The following is a 22,157-nucleotide window of genomic DNA, read 5'->3' on the forward strand; positions in this document are numbered from 1 at the left end:
GGGCGCTCCGGGGAAGCGGAGCTTCCAGCAGCGGCGGCAGCACCCCGCGGGCCCGGGGCTAACGGGACCTGGAGTCAAACGGAGTCACCGCAGCTCGGCTGGGGGTCGAGCGGCTGCATGCCTGGAGGGCAGTGCCCACCCCCGAGGCGGACCCCAAAACCTCGGCGGGGAGGCGGGGGCTCCAGCCCGGGGCCACGGGGGCCGCGCTGCGGGGGCCGCGGGCGGGCCGGTGGCTTCCGCCCGGCGCGGCGCATTCCTACACCGTGAGTCAGGGCGGCGGCGCGGCGGGATGCGTCGTCCCGCGGCCGCGGGCGCTGGCAGCTCCCCGGCGGGACTCACGCCGCCGAACCCGGCTCGGTTGCCGTCTCCCATTTGCATGCCGCGGCTGTGAATGGCGTGCCCGGCCGGCCGGCCCCTGGCACGGGGGAGGAGTCTCCGCGCCCTACGCGGGCCGTGCTCGGCGGCGCCGGTCCCTTAAGCCGCACTGGGGGGCGGCCCGACCCGAGCGGCGGCTGGCCGCTGCGCTTCACCCGCCTTCACGGTGAGTGCGGGCCGCGGGGCCGCGGCGGGGGGGGAGCGAGGCGGGGGGGTGCGGGGGCGCTTCGCGGGGCCGGGCGGGGGCTGCCCCGGGGCACGGTGCGCACGTGAGTTGCGGGCTCCGTCCCGTCCCGTCCCGCGGCCCGGCCGCCTCAGCCGCGGCTCGGCAGCCCCCTGCTGGCGGCCCGGCCGTGAGGGGCAGCCCCGCGGTCCGCCGAGGGCCGCTCCCTGCCCGGCTGAGGCGGCGCGGGCCGCGCCGCCTCAGCCGGGCAGGGAGCGGCCCTCGGCGGACCGCGGGGCGAGGCCGGCGCCCTGAGGTGGCGGCCGCGGAGCCGGGCCCGACGCCTGTCAGCAGGGAGAAGCCCGCTGAAAATGGCCCCCCACCAGGCACCTTCGGCTGCCCCGTGAGGCGAGGCGCAGCGGGGGCGGCCGTCGGTGCCTCAGGTGGGAGCCCGGCCCTGTCAGTGACAGGCAGAAGTAGCAGCGTGGGACCTGAGTGATCTCGCGTCCCCAGAGAGCCGGGGTCCCGCTCGTCGGCGGTTCTTCGGACGTCGGGAGCTTGGTGACCCTGGTGCTTTTGGCCGTAGGTGAAGGTGCGCGTTCATGGCTCGTTTCAGCTGATCCAAGTCCACGCTGGAGCTGAAAGGCCCCTCCACCCCATCGCTTGCCACGCGTTCCCACCCACCCCTCCCCTGATGCTGGCACTGGCGTTTTGGCAGCCACCTTGTGAGCTGATCTGGTGGAAAACATATCGCTTTTTACATGTAAAGGTTAGTTTTCCTCTGGATCGAGTCCCTGAAGTCTTTTCACACTGCGCTGCTGTCATGAAGTGGGGGATCACAGCAGCCCAACGCGAGCCTGGTTAAAACTTTTGCAGGATTGCACCCCCTGTGCTGAGTCCTTTCGGGCTCCTCAGAGCACGACTTGTGCTTCCCCCTGTCATGGCACGCACACACTTAACTAGCCCTGCTGTGCCAAAGTGCCCCTTGTGCATATTTTGACTTGTGCGTTTCTCCCATGTAACTCAGGAGAGGGGAGCGGCAGCACAAATGACTTTTGTCCGGTGCTGGAGCATTCCTTCTGCACGCCTTGGTTCTGGCTGCTGATTCTCTTGCAGGTTGGCTTCGCGTTGGGGTGCGTAGTGTTGGTCAGGGATGTCTCCAGGCCGGGTCTCGGAGCGAGCAGGAAGTTGTTTCCTTTCTTCCTGTTTTTGTCCCCATGGCTGCTAATTTCCTCTGGGAAGAAGGCTGTGCATTCTGCAGTAAAGGAAAAAATAGTCATACGTAACGGGAAGGGACAAGGCAGCAAAGCCGAAGGTGCTTCTGCATGAAGCATGGGATGAGGAAGGAGCACAGAGTGTTAACAGCAGTAACGCTGGTAGAGCAGCAAAGACAAGTAGCTGCCCTTGTTTTGTGAACACAGGTGTAAAAAGGGCCCGCTTGGGACAAGCTGGGGAGCAGACCCTTGGAAGGAGAATTGGATCTCCGCTCCAGAGCATGGATATATGTTGCTCTCCAGCTCTTCTATCTCAGTGGTGCAGGGTTTGCAAGAGGAGGTGATAACCCGTGTTAGATCGGCTGATATAGTTGGAAGAAACAGATGAACTTTCAGATACTTACTTCCTTCAAGTTTTGATTGTTAAAAGGACTTTACAAAAGGCCCTGTGTGCCTGAAAGCTTGTCTGCCTTTTTTTAAGCCTCTGTTACTCTAATAACAGCTATCCTCCCTCCCTCCTGCTGCCTCCCTCTGGTGTCCTTAGATCCTCGTGGCTACCGCTGGGCAGCTCAGGTCTGCGCTGTCTGTGTGCGGGCTTGTGGGGAGCCTGCCAGCCTCCCAAGAGGTGCTGTGGATTTGGAACAGGGGAATGAGCTTCGTTGTGGTCTCTGCGCTCATCGGTCCTGAGCCCCCCTGGAAGGCACGTGTGGCCGTGTGTCAGCGGTGTGCCCGCTCCTGTGCGTTCCCATGAAAGGAGGTTAATGCTGTGCAGCGTAAAAGCAACTCCCACAAAACTCGTTCTGCTCTGGGACTTCCCATGACAGGCCTTTTTTTTTTTTTTTTTTTTTTTTTGAGCAATACGCTTGCAAGAGATCTGCCTACAAACTGGCTTTTCAGGTTCTGGGGAAAGCCATGGGCTGGCCCCGGTCTCAGGAATGTCTTGCTCTGTGCTGGGGAGGCTTCAGCCAGGGTGATGAGCTTTGGATGCGGAGAGCGCTGCTTGCCTGCAGAGCAGAGCAGGCACCTCTTCTCCAGCAAGCTCGTCCTTCCCATGGCTTGGTGCTGAGAGCGCGTGGCCCTGACGTGTCGTCTCAGTCAGGAGTTACGTCCCTCGAAGAGGGCCAGTGCCTCATCACTGGACTTGGCAGATAGCTCGTTTCACTTTCGTGGCAGGGACTGCAATGAGCCACAGCTGAGCGAGGTTGCGAGGCAGGAATAGGAATTCGTTTTGGGGTCATCAGTCCTGTTCCTCTGGAATCCAGCCCCGGAGAGTAGCCAGCAAGTCCCAGCACGTTCCCCTGAAAGAGGCAGGGTCTGCTGAGTGTGGCATGATAGGACAGTTTATTCTGGGCACAGAGCCCACATGCTCAGATATAATTAGTAAAGATTTGATTCCATTCAGTGTGTCAGATCTCTCTGCAGTGAAACAGACCCTGGTTAGTGCTGAAGGCCTAAGATGGGCAACATGACCAGGAGTCCCAGGTTGTTTTCCTCTTCCATTCAGTGCATCCAGCAAAAGAGTTGGCAGAGCATCCCGTGTGCTGCTGGGAATGCTGCCTGCTGAGTGGGTCTGGCTGTGAGCTGAAGATCCTGACGTTGCTCTATCTGTGTCTCTAGAGCTTTTATCCAGCAGAACAGTGTTTGATAAGTCTCCCTTGTGGTTGCTGCCTTTCTTCCTTAGTTATCTCTGGAAGCTTTGACATCCCGTGGAGACCATGCGCCCTTCTCAGAGGTTCCAGCATTAATTGTGACCCAACATGACACTTCTATTAATTGCTGTTCCTGCAGCCACCTGCCTAAGGCCAGTATATGACCCATTTCAGTAGAAATACTTAAAACTCGAGGATGGGTTCCTTCCTTCACATTTTCCCTGAGCTTAGACGTGGATTAGTTTTCTTTCTTTTCAGCTGAAGAGGTGCTGGGCCCCAAGTCTAACTTTATCATCACCTAGTTGGAACGAAACAGAAGAGAAATGCGCAGATCCAGCACTGTTATTGCAAGGTTGCCTCCCTGCTGCCAGTTACCTACCTGCTGTAGTTTTAAGTAACTTGCAGAACATATGTATTGCCCGCTTGCTCAGAGAGCTGCGTTGCATCCTCTCTGCTGAGAGTGTGACAATGTCTCAATTTGCGCTGTGGGAGCTGCAACCTGAATTTAGTGGGACTTGTGTCTGGGTCATGGGTAGAATGTCCCAGTGCTGCTGAAAAGTAGAGTGAAGATGGTCTCTTTCCTCAGAGGAGAAGCCCTGGTGTCCAGGGTCACGCAGGTAGTTCTCTCCCCAGTGGTGGGGTTTTTTTAGCTTTGTGGTTGGTTGCTTTGGTGATTTTCTTTTTTTTTTGGTCTTTTTGTTTGTTTATTTTTTGCCTTGTTCAGAACTAGCAGATGAACCAGTTGAACTGAATGGACATCAGGACCTGTTGCTTACTCCGTTAGTGTCCAGTGACTCCCCTCTGAGGTCAGCACCCACTATGCAAGTAACAGAAAAATATTTAGGAAGGGACAATCCCAGCCCTGCAGCTATTAGTCCCAAGAGATTAGGGAGGCAGCAGGCAAGATTTAACCTTGGAAGGAAATGGATCTATTAGACAGGATTTCCCATGGTCATGCTGGCAGCCCTATTTCTGTGTCCTTGAAGGACCCCAGACCGATTTGGTGTGTGGTGTGTGCTCTTGCCATGCAAGCCTACTTGCACGGAGTCGTAAAGACCTTCACTCCAGCACAGTGCGGGGAGGGCAAGGCTTGCCTGCCAACCTCTCTGTTTTCACAGGCAGGCTTGACTGTACCATTGGGAACGTCTAGGAGCAGCCCCGAGAGAGTGAGGTTTCCCCAGGGAGCGGTGGAAATTCTGTCTTCGCTGAGACTGCCTGTTGTCATGTCCTTGTTAGTTGAATTTTAGGGATTTCCGATTGCTTGCTCCTTTTTTTCAGTCCTGCTCATCTAGCTGCTGTCCAGGACTGGCTGAAGCCCACTTAAGATCACATCTCTTGTACTTCTTGTTTCAGTCCATGCTGCTGTAGGAATGAGAAAGTGGGTTTTTTTTTTCCAATGTGTGTTGGGATGATGCCACAACGAGCAAATTAGTAGCTGAGTTTTTGAACAAATCATCCAAACTATGGTCAAATCCTTTTAAATAACAAACAGTGGCTGTTTGCTACTTGGTGAAGGCAGAGAGCTTATTCTTCATGTTAACTTTAACTGTTAAATCTCCTAAAGCTATAGAGTGCAAGTTTCATTGGTTGTGTGCTCTGTTTGCTTCAGAGACAGCAGATGTCAGATTGACATAAGGCTTGTTCTTGCTGAAGTTTCCTTTGGGTGCGCTCTTCAACTATGTAGATACACCATTTGTTTCAAATATAATTAAAGCTACTTTTTGCATACTATAGAAATGTTAAAACTATCACACGATACAGACCTGAGCAGCGGATACGTTCTCAAATTCTGGGGCCTTTAGCAACAAACAGACCTTACCTTAGTAATCAGAGCATCTCTAAAACAGAGTGATTATTAAAGGAAATGTAGTTTCTTCTCAGTGAACTAAGAAGTATCATTGCAAAATACTTCCCTGGCACAGTACAGCCTTTCCAGGGGGAGAAGAGGTATCAAGACATGTCTGATCTTGCCTTTTCTGGAAAGCCTACCTTTGCCGCCTCCTCCCCTTCCTGTTTCCACTTCGCTGAGAGACAGCCGCTTGCTCTGCTGGTCAGCAGCAATCCCTGCTTTGAAGGTTTTTTTTCCTTTAAAAAGGAACAATCTGTATGAGGTCATCCTGAAGCTGTGCAGGACGCTGCTTTTACTGTTCTACAGGTCTGGCACTTACATGGCTTTGACTCAGTGAAACTTATAACGGCTTGAATTGTAAAATCTTGAGGGCTCAGATGGCTGGGTTGACGAATACAGCTTCCGTATTTCAGGAGTTCCTGCCCTGTAGCAATCAGCACATGGGAGGTATGTTTCTCTGTCGCTTGAATTCAAAGCCCAGTGCTTTAAAGTAAACTGTAGAAGACAGGAGGCTGTGAGTTGTTTTGCCAAAAAGTGTGAGTGTACCTTCCTTTTCTCTGACTGCTCTGGGACTGTAGTTTCAGGGAGAACAGTGAGAGAGAATGTGCCATTCACTCAGACTGAAGAAGTATGGTTCACTTAGATTTTTAATTTTTTTTCCTAAAACAAAGTTAGAATTATGATTATTTCTATTTGTGTTATAGATTAGTTGGTGCATTGGGCACACATGAACGTACACATGTGTACACACACCTGCAGAGCAAGACAAGCTCTTCCTGCAACTGCTTTCCAATTAGACAAAGTAGGAGATGGTGTGTGGCCGGCTGTCGAGCACTAGCAAGAGTAGAAATTAGAGCATCAGAGTGACAGGCTAGCTTTCCTGTGTCCCTGGCTAAATCAGCGAATGCTTAGGAAGAACAGCTCCAGCGGAACCAGCTCTGCTCCGAGTCCTTGGCCACGTAATTGTTCTCTTGAAGGATCTCCATTGGGCCTCATTGCTGTGGGCACTGCTGGTGGATGCAGACTTGTTCTCTCACTTGTATCCAGGTGAACAGAACTATGGTCATGTTGGAGAAAGCAGGTATGTGATGGTGAGTGAGGATGCTCTGAATTTCAAAGGAACAGGCAAAGAAAGCTGGCCTGAATGGCTCAGAAGCTGCGGCTTCCATCCTTCCTGAATATAAAGTCTGTCTCCTGGTGGCTCCAGCATTTGTTATTGTTATTTCCTCTAAGATTTTTTTAGATTGCTATTCAGTGTGGTTTTATGTAACTTTCCATAGGAAATGTTGTCATTTGCGGCAGTTTTGATCTCATTTGCCAGTGAAGCGTTTTTATTTAGCACAACAAACAGTGATTCTTAGCTGCTTTTAGTACCAAGAAGCTTTACCATAGAGGTTGGGTGGCTTTTGGTCTAACATAATTTTTGGTTTGGGGTATTGTAATCTTTCTAGGGGAGATTGCTAGTTTTGGCAGTTGCTTTTCCATCAATTGTTTATGGATGTCATATTTTCTAAATGAACAATGTTATAATCACTAAGAGGCATTACCAAGAACATTGCTCTTGAGGTGGGTGCACAGGCAGCAACTATTCCAAAAGCAACCAGAGCCAGTGTTTACTGCTGTCTTGAGAGTCATACCAGTGCTGTGTTCCTAGCTTTCCTTGTGTCCCGAGCCCTTACGGTACTTGTGATGAATATGAGAGCTGGTAGAAGAAACTTACAAATGCAGAATTTCAATGAAAAATGATACCTTTGTTAAAATACAGTGGTAGGATTGTGTTGGTTTTGTCTTTTGTTTTCTAATGTGGGGTCATGGCTGTGCTGACAAAAGCATTTTTGTGAATCTTACCTTGCTGTATAATAGAGGCAATGGCTGTGTCCATGGTACTTGTGCGTCAGCCAGTACTTTACAGTGCATCTATTTTACTAGTAATGAAAATAAATCCGGAACAGGGTCTTCTGGAGCCCCATTGAATTGTTGCAATGAGTTAAATGTGTACTAAAATAGTTTCTGTGATCACTCTTTCCTGCTTCTTTGTTAACAAGGAGCTCTAGTGACGCTGAAGAACATGGAGACCCAGGCAGAGTACTGAGACAACTGTGCTTTGAGGCTGCTGGGGACCCCAAAGCGAGGGCTCTGCCGGCTCAGCGCAGGCACTACTAACCCAACGGGCAGCTGTGCTTACCTTTGAAAAGAGTGCAAGAACAAGGCTTGTGTAGATGATCCTTCCTCTGGATACACTTCCACTGTTGGCAGTCCGTTGTTAATATTTGAGTTGTTAATGTGATTATACTTGTTATCCATTTTGGCTATGTTCGCTGTGGCACCGGACCAGCGGTAGTATCCTGGCTTCCTGCATAGGCGTGCTGAGATGCATCAGCCATCTGGTAGCTGGTAATGCATCTAGGTGGGAACCAGCTCCTTTTGAGGACCAGGCAGTGCTGACTGTACTGGCTTCCCTAAGGAATGGGAGTGCTGGTCAGTGCTGGCTTCTCGCCCCTTATGCTTGATGTACTGTCGCTGGAGCTATTAGCAGGTGTTGTCATCAGTCGGTGCCCGGGTGTAGCCTATAAGTGGCATGCCATGACCAGAGTATTTGAATGTGGCTGCTGGAAATGTGGCTATTGCATGTGGTGGCAGGCCGGTGTTCTCTGTGCAAAGCTGCAGGGTGTGTTCATGGAGAAACACAAACAGGACCGAGACGCCAAAGTACTCCAGGTTTCCCAGTGCTCCCCGCTCTCTGCTGGTTATGTTTTATGCTCAGACTGTTCCCCTTGCTGGTATCTAGGTCGGTTGTAGATGGCTCTGTATTGGGTTTACTCTAGAAAAGTGGAGTTGGATGCTGATTGCTCATCGCCTGGGCCCTGCGTGGGTTCTGGGGCGCAGGCATGCCGGCTGTGCTGTGAACCTGCTTCTGTCACCCGGGTCACACGTGCTTGGCTCTCTTCCACCTAGTTGCTTTGTGGGTGCCACAGGCCATGGGTGAGCAGGGGAAACTCGTCCCTTGGGAACCCTTCTGTGGAAGCTGCCCATGCGTGAGGCTTGGCCGTCAGCTCTAGAGAAATCTGTGGATGGTTTGGATGTTTTCCCGTCTAATGACCCCACCAAAAATTCACTCTGCCTCTGGTGATACAGTAGTATTTTATTCCTGCTGCACTCAACACCTGCACTGAGGGCACTTCTCAGAAGATTATTTAAGCCTCAAGAGATGCAGAACCCACCACCTCTGTTGTGATAATTGTTAGCTTCCCACAGTGCTACAAGTGCAAATTTTTGGCCGTGATTTCACGTTCGCTTTAAACTGTGCTGCCTTGAGCAGCAGTTCAGTCATCTGGCTCCAGCTGCTCTTTTTGTTCCTGCTTCTTCCCCTTTCCTTCTGCTGGCACAAGTGTTTGTGGAGCCGTGTGGTGACTTGGATGAGGGAAGGAGCTTGGGCTGGAACAAGCCGTTTTCTTTGCTGAGCTAATGTGAGTCGGTTCCCAGTGTGGATCACCCAACAGCTGCGGGGGTGCTTGTGCCAGCACGAGGAGGGGGGCAACACAGAGGGCTGGGGGCACTGCTTCTTCTGTTGGCTTGCATCTCTTTCAAGTGGCTGTGACATCTTTATAGCTTGAATTTTGAGGGTTGGCTTCTATGTTCTTGTTACTGTTCTGCCTTTTGTCTACCGCAACAAAAGGACCTCAAAGATCGGAGTCTGTTGCCTGTGCGAGTGTTTGCAGGTTGCAGTCGGGGGCCATCTTTTAACCTGTATTTGGAGAAGTCCAACTACAGATCTGTGGACTAACGGGAATCAGAAGAGCTTTTTGAGCTCCCTGTTTTTCCTCTCTCTTCTATACGAGGGCACCAGACCTGGATACCCTTCAGGTTCCATGTGAAGCTGCTTTGAAAGCTTTTAATGCTCGTGTTCCAGTAGGAGCTCATTTATGGCTGATTTCCATCATGACCCGCATCTTTTTCTGAAAATCAAGAAAATCAGTTGCTCAAAGGGACATCAGATCTGCTTTCCTGATCATGGGATTGGCTTACATACATTCAGACTTCACTGGCAGATGTTTTTATTACCTATATTTAAAACCCTCTGGCTCTGTATATAGCTGAGCCTTCTCCAAGTTCAGTGGGTCCCAGTTGAAGCTTTGCACTCGCGGTGTGCCTCTTGCATACCAGTATCATTCTACAAGGCTTTGCATGAAATCCAAACCCTTGGGTTTTTTCTAATGTAGCTTCCCGTTTCCTGTCTAGGGGTCTGCCTGGCTTCTTCCAAGCCAGGAAGTTTCCACTGGTCTTTCTCAGCTAATTAAATTAAGTGCTTCACAGTAAGGTCCCTCAGCACTGCCTTAGTTGCTTGGGTAGCCGCAGAAGTTAAAGACCTTCCCCATAGCATTCACCCCACCTTGGTGGGTTCCTGCTGGTGCTGCTCTGTGGTGCTGTTTGTGTGCTGCTTTTCCATGATCTACTTGCATGCTGGTTTTATGGCCACCTGCTCATGTGTGTAGCTCCTGTTCTAGCTCTTTCTAGACCACTGGTTGAAAAGAAAACTCTCAGGAGGAAGATTGTGTGCCTTTTAATTCACTCTCTACAAGGCGAAGGCCTCTGTTCCATCAGAGCCCGCACAAAGGCGTTCGCTACCCCAGATCCGTTTCTTCTATGTTCTACTTTGACATGAAGTTTAAAAGGCAGTTTGGGTGGGGACAGGCCTTTCCAAAGTGCCACACTGGCCTGCAGGAGAGCTATGTCTCTTAATAAGAGGTTGGCTATGCCCCAGTCCTCCTGTCTGGTCCCTCCAGAGGAGAGTGCAGGGGCTCAGTGTGCTGCGTGTGTACTGGCGGGGGCAAATGCAGTTCCCCAGGCGCTGCCCTGCTAGGCTGGGGGTGGAGGAGCGCTGTGGCACATAGGCAGGGGACAAAGCTAAGCCGCTATCATGCTGAGTTACCACTGAGTAGGCTGGTCCTACCCTTCCTCTCTCAGGTTGTGCAGAGCTTATCTGAAGTTGTCTGAGCCTCTTCAGGATGCCAGATCAACAGGAAATAATTTACTAGGGTTAGTTTTGTGCTGGTAAAACACCTTGAAGTGGCTCACTGGAATAAGGCAAGACTGCTCTTTGGGCAGCAGCTAGGTGTCAGATTGGTTTGCTTGCAAGCGGAAGGCAGGGCCTCGGGGAAGTGTTGCCTGCGTGATTTGGTGCAGGCTGTTGTAGGCAGCATCAGTCTCTACCGGCACTCGAGCAGAGCTTGCGTGTGGCAGAGGGCAGTGAGAGGGGCCGTGGGTAGTGTGTGGGAATGGTAGTCCTGCCAGCTCCTGGCCGTGCAGGGCTAAAAGGGCAGGGTGTCTGCCTAGCCCACTGCCAGGCTTGTGCTCAGAGGTGCCTGGATTGCTCAGACCCCAGCTTCTGCAGGGTCTGCAAAGCCTTTCGGCATCTCCTCTGAGCTCGGCAGCGAGGCTTGGGGAAGCAGGAGAGAGCTGTGCACAGGGCCGCTGCCAGGGCAGTGCTGATGGCCTTATTTCATTTCTGAGGTAGTTTCTTAGGATGGGACATGGTGGTGGTCTCTGCCGAAGCCTGGGTGTTGCTGTGCCCTCGACAGCTTTCCCCAAGAGTGCAGGGTCACAGGCCTGTTCCACCTTCCCCGTCCCTGCCTGCCCTCAGCCCCTCCATCTGGTTTGTTTTAAAGGTCTGGCTCGTGCCTGGTATTTGAGATATTACTTGTAACTTGTTGGGTCTGATCCATCCTAGATGGTTTTATTGGCGGCCATGAGACTGAAACCCCACTGCTCCTCTTCTCCTTGGACTTCCTGCCTTTTCCCTGCTGTGCCAGCAGAAATCCTCTTGGAGAGAGAGGCACAGCCAGCAGCCCGCTGTCTCCCCTGGCTCGCGTTGTCTGGAGAACACATTTAGGATCTTGGTTTCTTTGCTGTCTCTCCACCCGGATGCCTGCTGGTGTGCCTCAACCAGAATAGCTGCATGAGCAGACCCCTTCAGGTACACAGGACTTGCCTGGGACTCTGCATAGCAGGGACTGCAAATACAGCTGTTGCAGTGATAGGGGTTTGAAAAATGGAGGAAAACAGCTGGAGGCTGACCATGGGATGTGGTGATCGGATTGCAACGGAATAGCCCTGGTGTCTGTTATCTCCTGGGGGTGTCTGTAAGAACATGCACACGCTGTGCTGGAGAGGAGCAGTGTTGTTGGAAAAAGCAGATGATGTGTGTTTGTGGTAGGGTTGAATGAAGTTCGTTGTTTTTTTGTTTTGTTTTGGTTTTTTTATTTGAATGTTTTTGGGAAAAAAACAACTTTATTTTAAATGGGAATGCTGGTAAAATGGAAATTTTGGAAGAAAAAAATTAACATGGGAGCATGCTCAGGCTTCTGTACAAGGCTTTCCCTTCTCTGTTTGGGTCGGTGGATTTCACTAAGCAGCTTTTCTTGATCATGTGCCAACTTTGGAATTTAATGCGCTCTCCCTCTTTCTTAGCCTGACCCACAACACAGTGGATTTGGCTTTTGTTCTGGTACTGTGACCTTGCTTTGGCATGGAGCTTTTGAAGATGACTTTCCCAGAGTATCTGCAATATACAAGTTTTTTCTTTTATTTGTTTAGTTTAATTGAAATGGACTTTATTAATCGTTTTTGTGCTGCTACCGCAGTTGTACATGCAGCTGATCAGTTAGAACAAGCTAGATTTGCAAATGCTGTGCGTTCAGCCTGTGTGCTGGAGGAGAGTTTGTATTTCCAGATTCCTCAGTTTTGTGGTGCTGAGGGAACAGCTTCTGAGCTGACTGAGCAGTGCATGTGGTGGCACCAGGACTGGGACTGTGCCAGCACTAGGAGGAGAAGTCCAGACAGGTATTGGGCCATTCAACGTCTTCCCAGTCTCTTCAGACAGTCTCCTTACCACATCTCCAATGGCTCTTACGTGGTTTTGGTAATAGCGGAGACTTCTCTCTTGATGTCACTTGTTGGAATTGCTATCCTGATGGTTTACAAAAGTTGAGTTTCAAGCCCTAATGACAGTTCACAGAAGCTTGAAGGCATGAAGATTTCTACCAGGATGAAGATATTTAGCTGATGTCTAGGTTGGTGGAGCATTTTCTGGACTTCGGGAGACGCTGCAAACCACAAGCACAGGTGAGAGGTCTGGAACAGCTCCTGTCCAAGGACTGAGCAGCTGGATGTGGATCCCACTGTGTTTGTGGGAAGAAAGGATGGTAGGAAGGGCATGGAAGAGATCTGTAGAGTCAGGATTGGCATGGAAAAAGAGGATAGGGGAAAGCTGTTCACTCTTCTAGCCCAAGAACTACGGGGCATCAAGTGAACCCAGGAAATGGCAGGTTTAGAGACAAACTGAAGAAGATGGCTTGTCACACAGCATGTGTTTCAGCTGTGGAGCTCTTTGTCACATGCAGTTATGAACACCAAGAGTTTGCTTGGATTAAAAAATGAGTTGGATAAATTCTGGAAGAAAAATGATTGGGTGGATACGGAGATGGATACAGAACCATTAAATGCGAAGGCATCTCTGGCACAAGAAGCCTCCGAGTTATTCATAGCGCATGCCATGACTCTGTCCTGGGAGATATGACTGTCGAGTGATCCTGTACTCTGTACCCATTGCCAGGCATCCTCTGTTGGAAATAAGATACTGGCTTTAGACGGACACTTGGCCTGACCTTGCATGGCTGTGCTGTGTATGTTCCTATGCTGCTGCTGTCAGTGACCTCTTGAAAACACTTGTTTTGACAGTACTGAGAAATTGGGATTGAGGGTATGGGACCATTCAAGTAAAATATGTGTCAATGCAGTCAACTTTGAAGCAAAGCCCATTGGCCCAATCAAATACATGGACACTGTATCCTGAAACACTAACCCCTAAAAATAATCAAGGGGTCAGTGTGAAACTCAGCATGTGCCTTTAGTGCAGTGCTGAGACAGAAATTAGTGACTGCAGCACTTTGGGTGAGGACCAGGTGTGATAAGGGGTGTTACCTGCCTTGCAAAGACTGTGTTCAACCATCCAGCTGTACACCTATGTACATGTATGTACAGCTAGTCTATGCGTCTATGTATACAGCTGGATCCACATTCAGTCTCACCGTTAACCTCCTGGAGACCTGCCTCTTGTGTCCGTACCCCAGTCTCTTTTCTGCCCTGGGTCAGAGGCACACGGCTAACCTGTGCTGTAGCCATGTATTCACAGCGTGCGGAGAATCAGGCCCCGCAGCACTGCAAGTTTCATCTTATGTGTTTGTAAGGTTTATTCTTGGCCACTCCAAATGCACGCATGGAGTTGGGAATGCTGAACAGCTCTGCCTTCACTGCACTCTTTTATTGGGAAATGAACATTTTTAGTAAGTCAAAAAGGTCAAACTGGTAGAAGAAATTGCTCCTAAGTACTCTGTCTGCAGTCACCCTTGAAACTCACTGGTTTTTAAATAGAGTGCAGTTACACAATTATTATATATGCATTTTGATGCTTTGCTATTTAAAGAACTGCTTAATGGCTGAAGTTGGGAGAAAGCAGTCCATTGCTCTGTCAGCTACGTGAATTTCATCTTGAGATCTTCTTCTTGCCTAAAGTACAAAGTTGATTCACGGGCTTGATCCCATGTGTGTGCATGCTCTGTCGTCTTTGCATGGGGTGTGTGTGCCCGCTGCTGGAGATCCCCATGCACTAGTCTGCAAGGGTCGCAAGGAAGCCAGCGCGATGGATACGTGGACATCCCTGTCCGTGGCAGTTTAGGAAGGGGGACTGAAAACAGATTTAATTGGAAAGTCTTTCATGGAGCGCAGCGTTGTTGCGGCAACTTTTGGGCAATACGGGAGTGATTCATTCACTGCCTTCCTGGCTTGGCCTCACTGTTTGATAAAGCTGCAAATCTTTGTATGCTTTACACCCAAAGCACCTGCTCACAAAGGCAGCTCTGTAGGTGGACAGGAAGGAAGTTGAGTGATGTCTTCCCATTGAAGAGAGGCTGGAAAAAGAAGAGTTGCTAGTTCAGAGGCTCTGAATTTGCCCTTGAAGGCACAGACTTGTGTCACGAGGGGCATCTGTGTAATAGGTTGTGTTTGGTCATGCCAGAGTGATGGCTTTGTCCCTCTTGGCTGATCTCTGATTAGAGCATCCCAGGAAGACCTGGTGTTCGTGATCCTCATGGGTAAATGCTGGAGCTCTTTGCATTGCACCAAGGGACTTTTTCAGGTATGAGAAAACTGCTTTGCTTTCTGACCTCACCATGAAGACAAGTTTGCCCATTTCGTATGCAAGACTGAAAGCTGTGTCATAGCAGATTTACCCTTACCAAGAGCAGGTGGGAGTTCCCCTAATACTCTCACTATTCTCATCTTATAGGAAGTTAGAACAGATGCATTTAGTCACCCCTGCGGCTAGGGGTGGAGGGAAGGAAGGAATTGTGTCCCTGTAATGTACGGCACTGCGTCTGTGCACACAGGACCGTAGTGCATGTAGGAAGGGCATGTCTGTACAGGCTAGATCATGAATTCCCAGACTTTTGGGGGCCTGTGGTATTTGCTGAAACCCAACCTTCATCCACCTACAGCTGAGCCCTCCCTTTCTGTCGTTCCGGCTCAGCTGAGCACGGCGCTCCTGGCAGCCAGCCCAGCTTGCGTGACTGAGCTAGCAGCTGGTCTTCAGCTCCTTTTAGATGAGATTCTCTTCTCCTAACTCAATCCAGATCATCCCCCACTCCCTTTTGTTGACCTATTTCCCTTCCCGCCGTGTATGTTTTGCAATGGTAAGCTTCACCGTTTGTGCAGCTCCCTTTCCAGAGCAGCTGCAGTGAGCTGTGGGAATATGGTGGAAATGCCATGAAAGGCAGTGCGTGTTTCAGAGAACCAGTGCCTAATTTAGGTTGGGAGGGACCTTCGCAGGTTGTCTGGCTCAGCCGCTGTGCAAGGCTGCTCAGGGCCTCGTTTAGTTGAGTGCCGAATGTCTCCAAGGATGGAGGTCCCTCTGCCTCTGGTCCTGTCCTAGGACTTGACCACTCTCCAGGAAGAATCCTTGCATATTAAACTCATTGTGCATTTAAAATAAATTGACTGTGTTAACATTGTAAGAGCACTGAGTTTTAATCCAAATAGAGAGCTTTTCTCCTACTCCCTTTCAGATCATGTGTGCCTGCTAAGTTAACTGGATGCTTATTCCATCTGTCCACCATAGTGGGTGAAGAGGCTGGGACTCTTGGTTTTTTTGTCCCCTATGGGATCTGTGGCCTAGGACAACACAAAGAGGGAGCTGGGAGGGAACTGGATCTGTTGTCCCATTCAGCACACATTCTAGCTTGCGGTTGCGTGTTTGCTAGGAAAGGAAGAAATATGAGCTTGTAGATAACTTAGGTTGGAAGGTACCTGTGGAGGGATATGAGCTGATCTCCCTCCAATGAAATCTGTTTTCTTAATTGTTTCTCTGAGCGTGCACAATAAAGCAGGTGCTCTGCCAGCCTGAAAGAGTCGCGTGGTCCCTGTCCCACTGCATGCAACCTAAACAGGAGGAGAAAGTTGCAGTATAGTGGAGTGGGCAGGATGACAGCGAGTCACTCTGGTTACTTTGGCGTTTTGGTAACACAGCGATTTTTATTTAAATACCATATCATTATTATTTATGTATGAAAACCACTCTTAGTTCAGGATTAGTGCCAGTTCTCTAACGTTCGTGCTATACTTATATTACTCTGTCGTGTTTCTAGAAAATGACTACATTTAAAAGAGATTAGAACCAGCAATGAGAAATGGCCACTTGCTAATTGCTAAGTATTAGTTAGGTAGGAAAGTGTGGTGCTTGGCTTTGGGTGGGCAAGGGTGCCTGTGTGAGTCACAAGCTGTTTTTAGAGGGAGGTCAGTGGCTTTTGGTACTGCAGTTACTTAGCTGGTTGGACTGGATCCAGATCTCATTAAGATTTAATTCATGACTGGTTCTTAAGGAATCTGGACCTCACAGTAGTCTCAGCAAAAATCTTAATGGGAGGTGACTCTCAAACTTGTGACTGTGGTCTCTGGCACCTGGCTGGAGGTCCTGCGGGCCTTAGAAACACGCTGTGTCCTCGAGTGTCTGGTCCTGGCTGACCAGGGCGGACACAAGCTGTGACACCTGAACCCTCAGAAGGACCTTGGGAAGTCATCCAACGTGGGGCTTGGGTCCCATCAGTTACAGCCTGGAGAAGGGTGCTCTGCTCGGCCCTGCCAGCATGTACCGTGTAAGGGATGAGCCTGGCTCCTTCCTGACTGTGATTTCTCCCCTCTCCTAGGCCTGAGGATAAACGTGGGACGATGTCGGAGGCACGACACGACAGCACGAGCAGTTTACAGCGGAAGAAGCCACCATGGTTAAAACTGGACATCCCGGTGCCGGTGCCCGTGTCGGTGCCAGAAGAGCCCCAGCCTGTGCAGGTACAGAGGCTGGGGGCAGGAGGGAGGGTCTGCGGAGCCGTGGAGGGGGTGTGCAGAGCCCCACTGCGCTGAGAGCGTGCCTGTGCCTGTGGTCTCCGGCAGTCCTGGCTGAGAGAAAGGCAGCGTGTGATGGCAGGTCACGAGGCCACGGGAGAAGGGGCAGAGCCGTTGGGTAAATTTATGATCAGTAATTAACTTCCCCTTGAAGGGGATGTGGGAGGGATGAGGGTTGCTGATGTGCTCAGATCAGTGGATGTGACTCTTTGGATGTGGGGATTGTGAAAAGTGTCCTGGCTGAGGGATATGGGAGTGAGGTATTCAAACAAGCATTTCTTGAGGGGACTGGAGGAGTGAAGGGCTCCTAGACAAACATGAGGGCCTGGAAGTGCTGGAGCTCGTGCTGAAATGAGCAGGGAATGAATCTGACTTGTGAATAGCCAAGGTAATGACAGGCTCTCGTCAGTAACAGCAGAGAAAGAACAGTTACTGGCAACACAAAGCTGTTACCAGCATGAGGAACATAAGAAAATCATGTGGGATGAGAAATAAGTCACATTGAAGAGTGGTGAAGTAGAGATGGGGTGATAGGTTAATAGGAACTGTGCAAAGTAGGAGAGAAAAACATCTGTATTTGTGCTGGGAATAGGGAGAATAACAAGAATTTCTGCTACAAGGTGGCAAAAACTGTCGCGTACTGGTGAGACCTGGGCAGGATGATTGCTGGCTGCTCGTGTGACCTTACTGCAGGAACAGAGACTGCCTGCAGCAAAGGCAGAGCCGGAGGGTTCTTACTGCCCAGCTCCATGGCGGTGCCTGGGTTCAGTTGCTTATGTGAAAGAATGGTTTAGCCATCAGAGAAATGGCGGGTTATATAGCTTCCCTGGGGGGGAGTTGAGGACATCTTGTCTTAAGAGGGAACTTATGTTGAGCTTGGAATAGCAAAGACTGGCCTCTTTGCTATTCTTTGATCCAGGGACTAAAATGCACTTCAGTTATGTGACAACTTCTGGCAGATAAATCTTGGTCCTGGTCTTCCCTTGGAAGGAAAGTGATCGGGGTTCTGTCTGTGGGGATTAGAAGTGGAATGCAGGGTTTTAACAGTGCAGGTTGAAACCTTCCAAATCATTTATTTAAGGCTTTGATGGATGTTCTCTTACCTGAAATCTCTAAATCCAGCTGGGCACCTTCTGGAGAGACACTGTGCTTATGATGGAAGCTTGCGGAGGTGATGTTCTCTGGAGGTCCAGTGTGCGCAGTGCAGGCTGTCAGGATAAGAGTGCGTAATGGGCTCCTTTGGCTTATAACCTGAGTATCTATGCATTGTTTTCACTTAAAACATAACAAAAATGTTAAGATTAGTGGAAATTATTAGCTTTCTGGGCTAGAGGGGCTGGAGTAACAAGTAGTCTTGAGGCAGAGGCAGGGTCTGACCAGAGAAACAGTTGATCAGAGCTTCACTTGCCAGAGGGACAGTCTGCTCAGCATTTTACAAATGGGAGATGGTGTCTCTGCCAAGCTGATAAAAAATTAATCTAGAGCAGCCCCGGGGAGGCAGTTGTATGAGCTGAGAACAGTCTGGTGAGTTGTGTCATATTTGGTAGGTGACATTCAGCCAAGATATGCCAGGAACTTTCAGACCTGAGTGTCCAGACCTGAGTGTCATAACCAATTAGGTTATGAACAAAGCTGATGTGGCTTTCCCAGCTTGCTTTGCCTGCACCAGGCAGCAGCTACAGCATAGACCCACCCACAGCTCTTGCAGGCTTTTAATGCAGATCCAGAGTCACTTATGAAGCAAATCTCACTTACTGTGCTTCTGATCACCTTGTGGAGTGGTCTAGGAGTGTGTGATCTGGGTTCCTTCTGGCTAGAAAAAAGCCAGGAGGATATGTTGCCGGAGCTCAGGTAATACACCCCATCTACAAATGGACATCGGTCCATGGGCCAGGCTAGAGCCAGTCTGAACTGAGACACACCGCAACACGCAGATGCTGCGTCCTTGATGCTAACTGTTCTGTTCTGCAGAGCCATTCCTGGCTAACATGAACACAGTCCTTGTTAGCCTGATTTTTGCTGCCCAACCGCACGCATCCAGCTTGTGGTTGGGGTGTTGGGCGGCTGTTAAATTGCTAACTAAATGTTTCACAACCTGACTGGCCTGGCTTTGTAGAGCATCACGCTGAGAACACTGACTCCCCTCCTGATTTTCTTTGCAGCCAACAAGACGTCAGGCCTTTCTGCGAAGCGTGAGCATGCCCGCCGACAACACCCGTGTGCCCTCCCTGCCTAACGAAGTGAGGAGACCGGTGCTACAACGACAGACCTCAATCACCCAGACCATCAAGAGGTGAGACACTGAGTTCATGGGTTCTGCCATCCCTATTTGTTGATTTGTGGTCCTCTGCTTGTTGCGTTGCCTGGCACTTAAGTGACATGCTGTCAAGGCAGGATTAGGTTGTCTCCCTTGTTATCTATCATGAGGTTGCAGAAGAGGGTGGGTGCAGATAGGTCCCCAATATGTAAGCCCAGTAGTGCTATATAGCCTGTCTTTAGTAAGTGAGGAGACAAGTCCTGGGAGGAAGATTGTGGTGATCAGGACAACGAACGGCAGGATTTGCCACTTAGAGACAAATTTTCACTGCCCCCATGCCCTGAGGAGCTGGCTGTTTTTGAGTAGCAGGATGCCTCAGGCCCTGATGTTTAGCTGAGACGGTATGATGTGGTCTGCTGGGCTTGCTTTGGTGCGGTATCTGAGAGCATATGATTGCTGGGGCAGGCAGAAGCCCATCCTGAGCAGTCCAAGGCTCTCAGCAGCTTGGCTCCTAGCACTAGCTCATTGGCAGGTCCTTGAGATGGTTGTGGGGGGTGATGGAGAGTAGGCAGAGGCTGCTCCGGTCCTGTCCCCCATGCCTGCACAGAGGGTTATCACTTGTCCCCACGACCCAGGGGTCTCTGAGACACGGCCACACAGCTGGATGCTCCTTCCCTCCCCATGGCAAAGGCCTATCCCAGTTTGTCCAAAGGGAGTGGCTTTCCCAGCTGCTCTCCTGAGATGCCTGGCTTGTATCCCTGGCAGTGTGTCAGGCCTGCCTGGATCCCAGGAGCATCCCTGGAGCTCCACAGGTCAGGGGCACTTTCAGCCAGCCAGGCTTCGCCCACTCACAAAGAAGCAACTTTCCAGCCATGGGAGAGACTGACCTCCCACGCACTGTTTTCCTTTGCCTCAGATGTTCCCCAGCTGCCTTGGTGGTGAAGCTCTCCCACAGCAGCTCTCTGTGATCCTGCTTCTTGCGAGGTTGGGAGAACTGAGCCATGAAGCAGTGTCTGCTCTCTTCAGGGCTATGGGCAGCTTGTGGGCCTGCCTGAGGCTGTCCTTGCACACCTAGACTGCCTCTTCCCTCACCTCCCTGCCCTTGTCCCGCTCCTTGCCAGGACAATTAGGCAGGAGCATGTCAAGGATGAGGGGATATCCTGGGAGAACCCTGCGGAGGCCCTGACAAGCAGCATTGTGTGGGAGGGTCAGGGTAACCTTCTCTCCCAGAGGTCCTCACAACATGCAGCTTGTGTGTGGGGTGGAGAGGTTGGGGAACTGCAAACCACGTTGGTGCTGTGGGAACCAATTTGCCCCCGGCGCTACTACACTATAAGGCAGACAAGGCATATGAAGCTACAGTGAGCAAAGAAGGAGTGCTGGACAGTGCTGGTGAAGCTCCCACACAGTGAGGGAGATGCTAATGTCCTGCCTAGCATCGGGGCAATAGGCAAACACGTGTGGCCGTTGCACCAACAGACCCTGTGACATGTCTTCCTTTTGCCTGCCCAGGCTGTAATGGAAGTGCCGGGGCTCAGGTTGGTGGCTGCGTCCCTGCCTGTGCTTAATGGTCTGTGTAGGCATTTTGTACCTTGGGAATACATGTGGTCCCACAGGGAGTGGCCCAGAGGTGCACAAATGGTTTTGGAAGTCCTGGGAGTCTCCTGCTCGGAGTATGTATGTGGGGGGTTCAGTGCTATTTTGCAGTGCTGAGTTGTCTCACACAGGCGGTGGTGCAGCACGGGGGTGGCCAAGTCTCTTCCTCCTGGAGGACTCGCAGCTTGTGGGCGACTTCTACAGAGCGCTGTGGGATGTGGGTAGGAGAGCAGGTGTAGCAATGGGAAGGACTTTCCAAGGGGCAGAACTGCAGGAGATGCACACGTGACATGACGTGACACTAGCAATAAAAGCATGAAATAAGTGGATCAGAAACAAGGACGGGGAACTGGAACGTACCAGGGAAAGGTCTAAAAACCTGTGCTCCGTTCAGCAGAGCTAGGGATGCAATGGTGAATTGAAGACCATGCATCCATAAAGGTGTCTTGGGGACTTGTTTTGTGAGTTCAGGGAGGCTGACTGCCAGGTTTTCTGCTTAACACAGCCCCCAGGATGCACAGAATGTGAAACTGTTCTGGCAGCAGGACTCCACACCATCCTATTCCCTGGGGCTTGGAGGATATAGATCAAGTGTGAGCCTAAGGTCAAGCCTGTCTGGTCCAGAACATGGCATCAGAGTGATTCATGTGCCTGAGTATAGGCATCTAACACCACTTCCAGTCTCCCAGGGTGTCTGAGATGTCCATGCAAGGCAGCAGATGTGGCACAGATAGACTTGTGCACCAGGCAAGATCCTGCCAGGGTCAACCAGAATGGGCCCAGGGCACTTCCAGTGGCATCAGACACTTGTATCTAAGCAGATCATATCTCAGACTGCTGACACCTCCATGGTTTCACACACCGGTGTCCAAAGCTAGCCAGTGGGATCTGTAGCTGGGCACCTGGGCAGAATAAGACAGATCACAGAGGTCTGGGGCTTGAGGGGGATTGCAATATCCCTGGTATCTTCAAGAGCAACAGGAGACATATGTCAGAGGTTCAGATAGAATCATGGAATAGTTTGGATTGGAAGGGACCTTTAAAGGTCATCTAGTCCAATCCCCTGCCATGGGCAGGGACACCTTCAACTAGATCAGGTTGCTCAGAGCCCCATCCAACCTGACCTTGAATGTTTCCAGGGATGGGGCATCTACTGCCTCTCTGGGCAACCTGTTCCGGTGTTTCACCACCCTCATCGTAAAAAATGTCCTCCTTATATCTAGTCTAAATCTCCCATCTTTTAATTTAAAACCATTCCCCCTTGTCCTGTCGCAACAGGCCCTGGTAAAAAGTCTGTCCCCATCTTTCTTACAAGCTCCCTTTAAGTACTAAAAGTCCGCAATAAGGTCTCCCCAAAGCCTTCTCTTCTCCAGGCTGAAAAACCCCAACTCTCTCAGCCTTTCCTCACAGGAGAGGCGTTCCATCCCCCTGATCATTTTTGTGGCCTCCTCTGGACCCACTCCAACAGGTCTATGTCTGCACCAAAAGGATGCACCAAAAGGATTCAGCAGCCTCCTGGGTTCAAAGATGGTGTTGTGTGGCTTGAGCTTGGTTGTTTCTCTTAGGTCACGCTCTCAGCTGGAGGCCGCTCTCATGTGCAGGT

General features: G+C 50.7%; 1 protein-coding gene across 1 annotated transcript in view; it reads left to right on the plus strand.

Annotated features, from left to right (window-relative positions):
* The first annotated feature begins 266 nt into the window (after positions 1-266).
* Positions 267-22,157, plus strand: part of RHBDF1 (rhomboid 5 homolog 1) — a 38,474-nt gene continuing 16,583 nt past the window's right edge. Inside the window, exons 1-3 of the mRNA XM_075165998.1 lie at positions 267-541; positions 16,506-16,647; positions 18,864-18,994. Coding sequence (XP_075022099.1) covers positions 16,528-16,647; positions 18,864-18,994 — 251 coding nt within the window. The 5' untranslated portion in view covers positions 267-541; positions 16,506-16,527. The remainder of the gene's footprint in view (positions 542-16,505; positions 16,648-18,863; positions 18,995-22,157) is intronic.

Source organism: Calonectris borealis, chromosome 16 (assembly GCF_964195595.1).
Source record: "Calonectris borealis chromosome 16, bCalBor7.hap1.2, whole genome shotgun sequence".
Taxonomy (NCBI): domain Eukaryota; kingdom Metazoa; phylum Chordata; class Aves; order Procellariiformes; family Procellariidae; genus Calonectris; species Calonectris borealis.